The following is a 12,546-nucleotide window of genomic DNA, read 5'->3' as shown; positions in this document are numbered from 1 at the left end:
TGCATGGGCAGGCGGACTCTCAACCACTGCGCCACCAGGGAAGCCCAGCATAGTACTTTTGCAAGAACAAAAGCATCTCTCTATGAAGAAAAGGAAGTGGCCTGGGGCGGACCCTGGGGGGAATCGGGTTGGTTGACTTCCTTTGGATTGTGGGTGTTCATTGATTTTTTTTCACAAATTGAAACCAAGCAGGGCCCTGTGGGGCTCCTGGGCAACAGAAGCCTTTGGAACAGTTGCTAATCAGGGAAGGGAGGGGAAGGGATGCAGAGACAAGGGAGGAGCAGCCAAGAAACCATAGTGCAGCCTTGGGGCAGGTCCTGGCTCCACCTTAAAGGATGCACATGAGAGTATCTTTGAGCTCTTCTGCAGAACTAAGGCCCCCAGCAAATGGCAGATGAACTATTTGATGAAGCAGTCTTCATTCCAGAGAGAAGGTCATAAGTTTGATAACCTCAAGAACCACAGAAGCTCATCAGGAGATCACCTCAGGTCAGATTAAAGGAATGCAGGCCCTGCACACACTCTGGGCCTTATCAGCAGCTCCGTCCATGAACCATCATATAAAACTCCTCGCCAAATCCTCCCAGGTTGGGACACACAGTTTTGCGGGGCATGAGCCTGCTGTGTCCCCCTTTGCCTGGCAAAGCAATACAGCTCCTTTTTCCTACTTCACCCCAAACTCTGACTCCAGGATTTGATTCAGCACCAGTGGACAGAGGCTGAGTTTTCGGCATCAAGATGAACATGCTAGTTGGGGGCTGGGGAGAGAGGGGTTCCCTACTGTACGTCGAACAGTTCATAATTCAAAACATGGAAAAGCACTTGTGGAGATGCAAGAAACTTGGAGAGAAAGAAGGTTCCAGAAGGAGGGGACGGGCAGGGAACCTAATGATCAGATCAGGGTAAAGGGAAGGCACCAGACGCCAAAGTTTGCCCATACAAGCAGGTGGACTTGAGAAGTCTTTAGGGAAGAAGCGGTGCTGCCTGGGCCCACAGGAATCACAAGAGATAAACCTTACACCCAGGGGCTCAGTGGGGTGCTCAGGACACCCCGGTAGTCAGGAAATGATGGAGAATTGGGCTGTGACGGCAGGGCTCAGAGGGTATTGACTGGGTATCCGAGGCATTCATGACTCTAGGCATTTCCTGTAAATGAACGGACTCAGTCCTTGCAACAAGCAGAGGGAGTGGCGGAAACCGAGGCACAGAAGCATCGAGTCTGCTGCCCTGGACCCAAGGGCTGTGAATTGAGCAGGCTGCGGAGCATAAAGGGGCAAAAATGACTCTTGGTTCAGAGTGGACCACAGCATCTGGACTGGAGAATACAGTGGAAGCTACCTATCTAGGGCTGGAAGAACCCAAGAGGAGATGTCCCCGGGAAGCCTGAGGGTGTCTTCTGTGTCCCATCAGAGGGAAGGAGCAGGGTGGCGGAGGGGTGGGCTGACACAGGGAGGATCTCTGAACAGGTCCACCTTGAGACGGCGTGGGCTCCCCATCAGTGGGCATGTGCAAGGGCCCTCGCCCTTACCATGATGCCAGTGAGCAGGCACACGCCCTTCCCGCAGTAAGTGTGGGGCACCATGTCGCCGTAGCCGATGGAGAGGAAGGTGATGGAGATGAGCCACATGGCCCCCAGGAAGTTGCTGGTCACTTCCTGCTTGTCGTGATACCTGGGGGTTGGGGGGAGCCAGGGAGGGCCCAGTCAATCCACACTGGTTCCTCTGCTTTCATCACACCCCCAGGAAGGCAGGGCCCTGGGTCTACCTGGCTGCATGGGGGCCTTGACTGCAGGGAGCTGATCACTCTGGAGGCTCAAAGTGTCCAGGGCACCACTATAGGGCAGGGTGGGGGGATGGTTAGTGCCAGGGGCAGCCCTGTGGTCCTCCTGAGGGTACCACAGGGCAGAGGGCAACCACTCCTTCCCAGCATCCCTTCCAACCTTCTTTCACCTGACCCCCAAGCTGCTGGTTATTGGGCAGAGAGGGGTCCACAGGTGGGTGACGCACATGAGCGTGCGCACATGAGGGGGCATGCACATGTGTTCACGCGTGTGCACACAATCCCCCTCCCAAAGACAGACACACAGACAGAGGCGAACACGGGTGGCCACGGGCACCAGAAGCGGCAGGAAGTAGAGGCGAGGATTCAGGTCAGACACTAGGAAGAACTTCCCCAGCCAGCAAGGTCCCAAGGAGGGAGGAGGACCCTACGGGGAGACAGGACCACACCCTGGGGCTTGGGAGTATTAGGAAAGTCAATCTGTGGAGGGCAGTTGCGCCAGCCTTGGGCCTGGGGCTCTCCTGGCAGTCAGGAGGGAAGGGGCAGCTTGCATGGCACTGGGGAGAGGCCTGGGACTCAACTTTTGTTATTCAGGGGGACAGACCCCAAGGTTTTGCAAGGACATGGTTTTGTCCCAATCCCAGGCTGTGTGGCCTGGGACCCCGGCCACACAGGCTATGAACTGTTTCTACCTATGGTTAGCCCAGGCTGGGGGACTAAGGGATTGGTTCTCTGGGTCTGGGGATGGCTCAAGGTTCTGCTCCAGCTCAGCCCCCTACCTGCAAAGCCCCTTCAGCTCTGGGAGGTCAGGAAGCCCTTTCCAGCTGACCCCCTCCTTCCTAGGCCGCAGGGGCAGGGCAGGGGGAGCTGGCGGATAGGGCTGTCCCAGGCAGATGGGGCTGGGGTCAGGGGCTCAAGATAAGGAGGAGATGGAAACCCAAAAGGTGGGAAGGAGGGCTGGAGGCCTTCCCAGCAGGTCTGGGCTTTGAGAGTCCCTGCCCCCCTGGAGGGTCGGGTGCCATTCCAGGCCCCTTCAGCCTGGACTTCCAGGCTGCTTGCTGGACAAGGGGGACCAGGGACTGAACCCCATCTTTCACGGAGGTATGTGAGCCCCAAGCGGCACCCGCTTCCCCCTCTCAGGAGACCAGGGCTCCACACCCAGGAGGCAGGAGGAGTGGGGGACCCATCAGCCATCGGGGGAGGCTCCAGGCCCAGCTGGAGCTATGGTGGGTGCTACAGGACCACCCAGGACCAGGGAGTGGGGGGCATGCAGGAGGTGGGGTGGGACAGAGCCACAGGGGTGGAGCGAGGCAGGCGAGAGGGCGTCAAGCGGTGTCAGAGGGCTCAGAATTTAGGATTGGCTGCCCCCCCGGGCCCTGCCCTATTCCCCACCCTTACCAGGCACCCCTGCAGTGACCCAGCCTGGACCCCAGGGATGCCCGATGCAAGGCACCTTCTCCCACTCCCCAGATCTCAGTCCTGAGGTCTGTGGGAACTGGCACGGGGGCACATTAGGGGTCCAAGGAGTCCCTGTGTGACCCTCAGACAGTAAAACTTGATGACAGGAAGAGCTAGGCCCTCGCCCCCATCAGCCCGACATCAGGCTGAGGCAGGGGTCATGGAGGGGGCGCTTGAAGGGGTGAGGACTGGGGATCTGGGGGCAGGTCCAGCCCAGGAACCTCCCAGGAAGCCCAGTCCCAGCCCCAGCTAGGCACAAGGCAGGAGAGACCCCTTCCCAGACAAGGCACCCCCATGCCCTGAGAGGTCCAGTGGGGCCCCTCCTTCTCCTGGAACCGCTGGGGGTTTCTGGAAACAATCAGGAACTAGGCCCTCAGGGATGTCCCTTCGCCCCTCAGAGCCTCAGTGTCCTCATATATAAGTCGGGTGGATGGCCCCGCACCTTCCAAGGCTGTTCAGAACAGACCTCTTACGGGGGTCTTAAAAGCTTGGATGGGTTTCTCGTTCACCCCAGACCCACTTAACTCTCCAAAGGAGCTGTCTGAACCCCTGGGGCCAGCTGCCCCGACAAGGCACCAGAGCTAAGTACGCTCTTCTCCCCCCTTCTCCCCGCCACTGCCCCGCCTTGGTGACAAGGACCCGAGGGATGCCGTGTGCACACAGCCCAAGAGCGGCCTGCCTCCCGCTATCCTGGGCTTGACCCCAGACCCACCTGCCTGGCAGCACTGGGACAGTCTCTCCGCGGGGCCCTGTGGGCTCGGGGCAGGGCCCAGCCACTTGCCTCACCTCCCCACTCCCTCCCCTGGTGGCAGCGGATCTTAAATTCCTGGCGGGCAGGGCAGCTGGCAGCTCTGCACACATAGCTCAGCTGAGGGTAGGACTCACATGTTTTCCCTACAGTCCGGTGGGGCGGGCAGAGGGGAGAAGGAGAGCAGGTTAAATTGTGGGGGGGACAGGTGGATGAGGGGAGGGCCCTGTTCCTGCTGCCTCCGCCACCCTGGGCCAGAGGTTGGGCCAGGGGAGGGGCCCCTGGGGGAGGGGGAGGAGGAAGAGGGATGGGGTCCTAGAGGGGTGTGGGGTAGGGGCTGGAGGGGAGTGGGGACACAGGGCTGGAGTCCCAGGGATGAGGGAGCTGCACTTGAGGGACTGTCACTGCGGCCAGGAACTGGGTATGGGGGGGGCGGTCACCAGGGTCAGAATCATGGAGATGGAGTGATGGCTGGGGGGAGGCCTTGGATGTCTGAAGTCGTGGGTAGGCATGGGGTTCACCAGGGTCAGAAGTCAGGGGGACAGAGTGATGGCTGGGAGAGCCCTGGGATCACTAAAGTCGTGGGTGGGCGTGAGGGTCAGTGGGATCAGGGGTCAGGGGCGCACCTCTCACAGACCCGCACGGTCCAGGCGGCGATGATCCAGGAGGAGATGCTGAAGACAAGGAGCACGGTGCCCGGGCAGATGGTCATGAGCGTCTTCATGACGAAGCGCGTGTTGAAGGTGATCTTGTTGAGGGCGCCGATGCTGCGGCTGGAGGCGTCCGTGAAGATCCTGCTGTGCAGCAACATGACGCGGCCCAGCAGGTAGAGACGCAGGAACATGGGCACAGACAGCAGCACGTCCACGTCGGCCTCGGCCGCTGCCGGCGCGTACGTGAAGGCTAGCCGCGCTGTCCACGTGAAGCGGTAGTGGCCGGGCACCGGGTGGATGGCACACACGGCCAGCTCCAGGGAGATGAGGAAGACGCGCTCGCACGTCATGGCGATGCGCCAGTCGTCTGCCCCGTTGTCCACCATGAACAGCTGCGGAGGTCAGGCGGGCGGGATGAGGTGGGCCTCGGACACGAGGCCAGGCCCCGGAGCAAGATCCCAGCCGAAAACCCCGTCGGCTTTCACAAGAAACACGGCCTCAAAAGCAAAACTCCCTAGTTCTCAGGGTCGGCCACAATTCAAGCTAAATGTGGCACAGATGTTTCCCCAAAAGTCAAACACAGAGTTACCAATGACCCGGCCATCTCATATAGGCGAGAGAGATGAAAATGGTCGTTCAAACACGTCCTTGTGTGCACGCAATCACAGCAGCACTGTTCACAGGCACCCAAAGTGGAAACAACCCAAGTGTCCATCAATGGATGAACGGATAAACAAAATGTGGTCCTTCCACACCATGCAACATTACTCAGCCATAAAGAGGAATGAAGCATTGACACATGCTACAATGTGGATGAACCTTGAACACATCAAGCTGAGTGAGCGAAGGCAGTCACAAAAGGCCACCACTCGGGGCCAACGAGGCAATGTTGCCACCACAGTGGGCCTCGAAGGTGGGGCGCTGAGCCAAGGAAGACCATACTCCAGCCTTCAAATCTAACGGAATTTGCCTGGCTAGGTCTGAGAGAAGTGTAGGACCTGCCACCCCTTTCTTCTTTCATAATTCTCCCTTCTGGAACGGGAATGTCTATCCTACGCTCATTCCACCATTGTATTTTGGAAGCACACAACTTGTCTAGTCACAGTTGGAGGCAAATTTCGTCTCAGGAGGAACAGTACCTCGAATCTCACCCATGTCTGATTTAGATGATATTTAAATGAGCCTTTGGACTTAGAGTTGATGCTGGAATGAGTTAAGACTTTGGGGGCTGTTGGGATGGGATGAGTGCATTTTGCATGGGAGAAGGACAAAGATTTGCAAGGTGGGCCAGAGGGTGGAGTGTTATGGACTGAACTTTGTCCCCTCAAAATTCATCCGTTGAAGCCCTAGCCCCCAGTATGACTGTATTTGGAAATAGGGCCTTTAAAGACATAATTAAGATTAAATGAGGTCATAGGAGTGGGGTCCCAATCCTACAGGACTGGTGTCATTTTATAAGAAGAGGAAGAGATACCAGGGATGTGTGAGCACAGAGCAAAGGCCATGTGAGGACACAATGAGAAGGTGGCCGTCTGCAAGCCAAGGAGAGAGCCTCAGGAGAAACCAACCCTGCCAGCACCTGATCTTGGACTTCCAGCCTCCAGAACTGTGAGAGAATACATTTCTGTTGTTTAAGCCACTCGGCTGTGGTGCTACAAACACACAGTGCTTCCTTCTTTTTTCATTTGGCTGAATAGTATTCCATTGTACAGATGGACCACATTCTGTTTATCCATACATCAGTCAGTGGACATTTGGGTTGTTTCCACTTTTTGGCGATTGTGAATAATGCTGCTATGAACATACGTGTACAAGTTTTTGTGCGGATGTAGGTTGTTGTGTCTCTTGGATGTGTAACTAGGAGGGGAATTGCTGGGTCATATGGTAACTCCATGTTTATCTGTTGAAGGAACTGCCAGATTGTTGTCCACAGCTGTATCTTCAGAACTGCTTCCTTTAGTTCAGGGGTCACTGTCCCCCTCCCCCCAACCCCCAGCCAGATCAGGGACCCCTCCTGTGTGCCAGACCCTGGGTGTCCCCTGACAGGTCTGCATACAGTGCAACGCAGGTAGGATTTTCCTACACCCATCTCCTGCCATACTGTGGCTCCTTGAGGTCAGGGGTCAAAGGCCAGACTCAAGAGCCACATCTGACACCTTTTGGTGTCCCCAGGCCTTGGTGCCAGCCTGCTGTGGCAACGCCTGCCTGACAAGCCCTGAACTGGGCTCTCCAGGAGCCTGACCAGGTTTTGGTCAACCCCTGAAATAGGAGAATAAACTCTCTGGCACAAGATAAATCTTTCAAAAACAGGGTCCGATGGACTAGGGAAAGGAGCCTGGTGCTACAAACACTGGACCCCATGGCTGCAAAACCTCGGAAGACCCAGGGCTGTGAAAACAACCCACGTGCACCAGAACCCCAGCCCACCTCCTGCTCCCCCAATGTTGGTGTTCTTTACCAAAGAATCAATGAAAATTAAAATGAAGATATGCATTCCAAGGAAATTTAGAGTGATCTAAACAGTGTGTCTCCACAGAAGTCCTTTTTTTTTTTTTTTTTTTTTTTTTACTATAAAGAGGCTACTGATACTTTTATGTCTTAGAGGGCTGGGTTCCCAGGTGGCTGGGGGGAGGGGAGCTGCCCCAACCCCACTGGGCACTGACCTGGATCTCCCGGGCGTGGTAGAGGACGACCAGGCCCAGCAGGATGACGGTGGAGAGGCTGATGAGGCATTTGAGTGCAAATGAGTACAGGGACTCCTGGACAAAGAGAGAGGGCAGAACAGACACTGTCAAGGCAGGCAGCCCTCCTGACCCCCCACCTGGTCACTTCACTCAGAAAGTGAAGCTCCGGTCCTCACTCCTCAGGCCTGGGCTGAGAGCAAGGCGGGCCCAGCACTTCGGCTTATAAGGCCTGGCTTCACATGGGTACAGCACTCTACAGTTTACAAAAACTGACCTCATGCAGACGTAGCACTTCCCGGTTTACAGGCTGACATGGCTCTCATCTCCCTCTGTCCTCACATCCACTTGGGGACCCATGTAACCTGGTCCTGACCGCTCTTGAAAAAGGGAAAGCTCTTTCCCTGCTCCTCGTGCAGCCCTTCTCTGGGGCTCCCCCCTCCCCCGGCTTGACCTTGGGAGGCAGCCCCATCCCCACCTTCAGCCAAGGTGCAGCCCCTTGTTGCAGGGCAGAGGAAACGGGCTGGAGACTTCTGGGCCCACCTGCAGCCTTCCTGCTGCCCCCACGGGGTGGACACAACAGGAGGCCCAGGGGCCCCCACCTTCCCACCTCCAGGGACCCCTCAGCATCCCCCACCCCCCTCTCCCAGGGCTGATGTGGCCCCCCACCCCGTGCCCAAGGGGTCTCAGGGAGCCCAGTGGGACCGGCAGGGCCTCCCTGGGGTGCCAGGGGGAAGGGCCACACCTACCTTGCTGTAGACCCCCCAGGACAGCTCCGTCTCCGTCACCATGACAACAATGCCGAACATGCCGAAGATGAGAGCGTAGTCACTGAGACGCTTCCGCTTCTCAAAGAGCGCCCGCCGGTGGCCCAGACGGTGGCCCACGCTGGGGGGCTTTCCCGAGCCCCTCTGCCTACCCGCCTCATCCTCCTCCTCATCTTCCTCTTCTTCCTGGTCCTGGGGCTGCCCCCGGGGGCTGCCGGGCGAGGGCTGGGCCGGCTCACTCTTGGCTACCACCACCTGGATGCCTGGGCCATTTGGAGGCTGAGGCGGGTGGCCGGCCTCGGGGTCCGGAGGGTCTCGGCCCAGGGCACCCAGCCCGCCACCCAGTGGCCGTCCCCCGAAGCCATTGTGTCTGTGGCTGTTCATGACTATGTGGGTGCTGGGGTTGGGCTTGCTGCCGGCCGCCCGGGGCCCGGCATGGCTCAGCAACTGGGCTCCCGCGCTGACCTGCAGGGCATGGGGGACACAGTCGTGTCAGGGCCTCAGCAACGGACCAGAGGGCTACGGACCCCACCCCAGCACATCCTGAGGCTGGAGAGGCCAGGAACCGACTGCGGCTGACACGTGGATTGGCCACTCCAGAAACCTGCCTATGTCCCTCCTCTGCTCCAAACATCCCCATGGCTCTCCAGTGCCATTGTATAAAAACTCAACTTCTCACTGTGTCCAGGAGGCCTCTGTGGTCTGGCTCCCACCCACCTTATCCTTCTCACTTTCCCAAGAGTCACTCCCTTCCAGCCACGGTGGCCTACCCATTACCAGATCCCGGCAAGCTTGGTCCTGCCTCAGGGCCTTTGCACCTGCTGTGCCCTCTGCCTGGAACACCCTCCTACCAGACCTTTGCCCACTGACTTTTCTGTGTCTCCAGATACCTCGAACAATGCCTAGCATTCAATAAACACTTCTGAATGCCTCAAGATGGAATCCGCTGGCTGGTTTGCCTGGGAGGACTAGAGGCCGTGTAAATGAGCAGCTGGGAGGCGGTTCCAATCCAGGCTTGTCTCCTTCTGACCTTCAGGCTCTTGGACAAGTTAATCTCGCTCTACTCCAGTTCCTCCCGTAGAGCCGTCCAAAGGCCTGAACACACTTACATAGTCACGGGATACGGCCAGGGGGAAACTGGGGACCACGGCCATGGCTATGAGACTCTCAGCTCCCTCCTGCTTAGATGGAGGGAGGTCTGTGATCTCCAAACACATTCCAGGACCAAAACAGCAATCCAGGATTTAACTCTAAGATCCCAGAATTGATGCTACAGGGTCTTGGGAGACGTGCTTGGCCTGGTCCTGTGACCTCGGGCCAGACTCAGTTTCCCCACCAAGGAAACTGGCTACCAAGGAGGAGACTGTCTGATCTGCCCCCTGCTCCTGCACAAGGCAGTGTCCCCTGGCGTCACATGAAAGGGCAAGGACCTTGAAGACGATGACACGCACATGATGAGGCTGCCTGGAGTCCAATCTCCTGGGTCCCAACTTGCCAGATCCTCCCCTGCCACCCCCACCCCCAGCCCACTCTCTCACTCCCCACCCCTGCAGGCACCCCCTGCTGCCACCACAGCCTGCATTTACTGAACACCTACTACACGCCAGGCTCTGTCCTTTGCACAGATTTTTCTCCTTAATCCTCACAACACCCCCAAGAAGAGGGTCCTGGGATTTGGCCAGTTGTACAGATGGGGAAACTGAGGTACCATGTGGTGAAGGGACCATCTCCTTACAAGGCAGATTCTGAACCAGGCTGCCTTGTGGGATTTCCCAAGAAGCCACGCAGTGGTGGGCTGTGGGCCAAGTGTTGTCCCCTTGGAAAAGGCCAAGCTGGCATGTGCTGGGGGCCCAGGAAAGGGGGCTGCGTGCACAGAGAGGACACCTCCCTGGCCCTGAAGCCATGTTCCCGGGGGTGACAGGCTCAGAAAGTGTCACATCAGGACCTGCCAAGATGAGCCATGTTGCCAGGCGGGACAGGGGTGACCTTGGCCAGGGCACTACCGCATGCATTGCAGAACCACCTGTGCCTGTGTCCGTGCCCTGCCCCAGGCAGTATCTGTTCCACTCACTACACGTCTCCAGACGAGGGTGCCAGCACACAGTAGGAACACAAGAAACATGAGTCTTAGAATGTGTCCCACTTCCATCCATGTCACCTGTGACTTAATGCGTCAGTTTATAAGAGCTGGCCCCATGTGGTCCCAGGACATCACAGATTATATGGGCTCATCTCCTGCAGGGCCAGCACTTCACAGTTTATAAGGCTGACCTTGGCCCTGATCTCTCTCTTCGTTCTCACAAGCACTCAGGTGCCACTCTCCTCTGGGCTAGAGCCCCTGCTTGCCACCTGAAGGGCTGTCGGCTGCTAGGCAGGGCTAAGAGCTTGCCACCAGGACACACACAGCGGCCCCAGACCCTGCCCTCACCCAAGACACAAGGAAACCTCAGGCACCCCTCCCATCTTCCCTCCTGAAGGTGCAGAAGGCTCCTGCCCAGGGCTTGGGGAGCAAAGGCAGGAGAGGTGGTGGCCTGGCAGTCAGGACCGGAAGCGGGTGGGAGCGGTGCAAACGACCTTCCAAAATGCACCGATGAAGATGCAATTTGGGGATGTGACTCAGCCGCCCAACACACAGGCCAAATTCGGCCGTGTTTCCGCCATGCTCCTCCTTGCCTGGCAGCCGTGTCCTAACGTGTCCTGGGCAGGGAGGGGGTGGGGTAGGGCATGTGAACAGGCGGCAGGTGGTTTCTGGGAGGGCCTTCTTAGTGCCCATGTTGTTAATGCGGACCTATTGCTTATTGCGGGCCGAGACCTTGATGAGAATTACCACATTTAATCCCTATTGCCACTCAGCAAGGCAGGTGGCATTCTTACTCCCATTCTACAGAGGGGAGACAAGGCTCAGAGAGGTTCAGCACTTTGCCCAAGGTCACACAGCCAGGAAAGGCAGGGACTAAGTTAGTGCAGTCTGGGGGCAGTGGATGGCAGGATCTGCCTGGGTCCCTCTTGATGAGTGGCTGTTTGGAAAGGGAGCCAGCCTGGCCCTGTCCTTGAGGGGCCACAGAGCTCAGAACACAGGCATGGTGACTGTTCCACCCCTCCCACGACCTCATAGGAAATGGAAGGACAGAGTGGCCTGCCTGCGATCCCACAGGAGAAGGGGGCAGCCCGTTTCTAAAGACTGGGTGGGACCCTAGGGCCCTGGGGACAAGAGACCCCACCCCTCCCCAGATTCACCTTCCCCTCCCTCAATGCAATCTGGGCCTAAAGCTGGGGTCCCCGGGACCCTCAGAGATTTCCCAAAGAACCAGAAGTCCCTGTGACACCCCAGCCAAGGTTTGGATGTCCATGAAAGGGTGTGTTTTTCTGGGTGAAGGCCCTGGGTTCTCCAAGGAGTTCCTCTAAAAAGCAACAAACATCCTATGGGCTGCATTTCGTTTTGAGGGTTCCTGGAATTCCCCAAATTGTCTGGGGCACAGGACCTCTGTTCCTTGAATTCTGGGGTGACGGGATGAGCAAAACCCCGCCTTCGTGTCCCATCCCACGAGATGCTGTGGGAAACCTGTAGGCCAAGCAGGGCCGGGGGGACCCAGGAGGGCTCTTGAGGAGTGGGCGAAGGTGTGCAGAGAGCAGGGAGCAAGGAGGCCGACTCCTCTGAACTGTCCCACCCAACAAGAAGAGAAAGAAAATGGCCAGACCCGAAAGGCCCTCGAGTGAACTCTTTTACAAATGATGGGTTGATTGCAGAGGGACCTTTGGGTGTCCCAGCCAGGACGAAGTCACTGCCACTTCCTCATTTACCTCTTTAGTAAAGGGGCGTCTCGGTGCCATCCCAGCAGGGTCAGTGGCCACAATGGAGTGAGATCTCATGTGGAAAATGCTTAGCACTCAGCCATGGGTACGCCTGTTGTGGTGACACTACCGAACACTGTGATCTGTCCTTCAGAGCTGGACCAGGAGAACGTGACCCCTGCCCATCAGTCTCCAAGGCAGAGCCTCCTTGGGGCAAATGCCCACCCCATTGCTCCCAGGAATCATGGCCAGAGCAGCACATGGTAGAACCTTCCAGGATATGTGGGTGAATTGTGGGTTGCGTGTCCCTGCGGAGGGTGGGGTAGGACCCTCGGACACACCTCCACCAGCACTCTTGGGGCCACAGCTCTGCAGGGTGGACAGGATCTGTTCGTCCTTCCAACCCCATGGGCTGCCCGACAGTGGGTGCAGCAAGTCGTTGGCTGACTGCCCCATCCCTTAGGCATTCCCCCCATCACCACCCGTCAGGAACCTGCCAGCAGCCAACAGGGTGCAATTAGCCTGCCCTAGCCTGCTGTCCCCAGTGCCCTCCACTCTGATGCATCTCCGTTAGCATCTCTGGCTCACCCCCAGCCTTCAGCACTCACATTTGTGGCCCCACCCTCCAGGACAGCCCAAGCAGTGCACTGTGCTGGGTACCCAACCTC

General features: G+C 57.7%; 1 protein-coding gene across 4 annotated transcripts in view; it reads right to left on the bottom strand.

Moving 5' to 3' along the window:
• The window catches only part of KCNN1 (potassium calcium-activated channel subfamily N member 1), a 33,099-nt gene that overhangs the window by 11,290 nt on the left and 9,263 nt on the right, over nt 1-12,546 (bottom strand). For all 4 annotated transcript variants that reach the window (XR_013827650.1, XM_079917283.1, XM_079917282.1 and 1 more), the window contains 4 exons: nt 8,069-8,551; nt 7,302-7,397; nt 4,612-5,030; nt 1,529-1,670 (listed from right to left, as the gene is read on the bottom strand). Coding sequence is in view for 3 of the 4 variants with exons in the window: in XM_079917281.1 (XP_079773407.1) it covers nt 1,529-1,670; nt 4,612-5,030; nt 7,302-7,397; nt 8,069-8,551 (1,140 nt within the window). In the remaining variant the exon portion in view is untranslated. The remainder of the gene's footprint in view (nt 1-1,528; nt 1,671-4,611; nt 5,031-7,301; nt 7,398-8,068; nt 8,552-12,546) is intronic.

This window comes from Stenella coeruleoalba (assembly GCF_951394435.1).
Source record: "Stenella coeruleoalba genome assembly, chromosome: 3".
NCBI classification, from domain to species: domain Eukaryota; kingdom Metazoa; phylum Chordata; class Mammalia; order Artiodactyla; family Delphinidae; genus Stenella; species Stenella coeruleoalba.
Note: the sequence above shows the minus strand (reverse complement) of the source record. Positions and strands in the feature narration are given on the sequence as shown.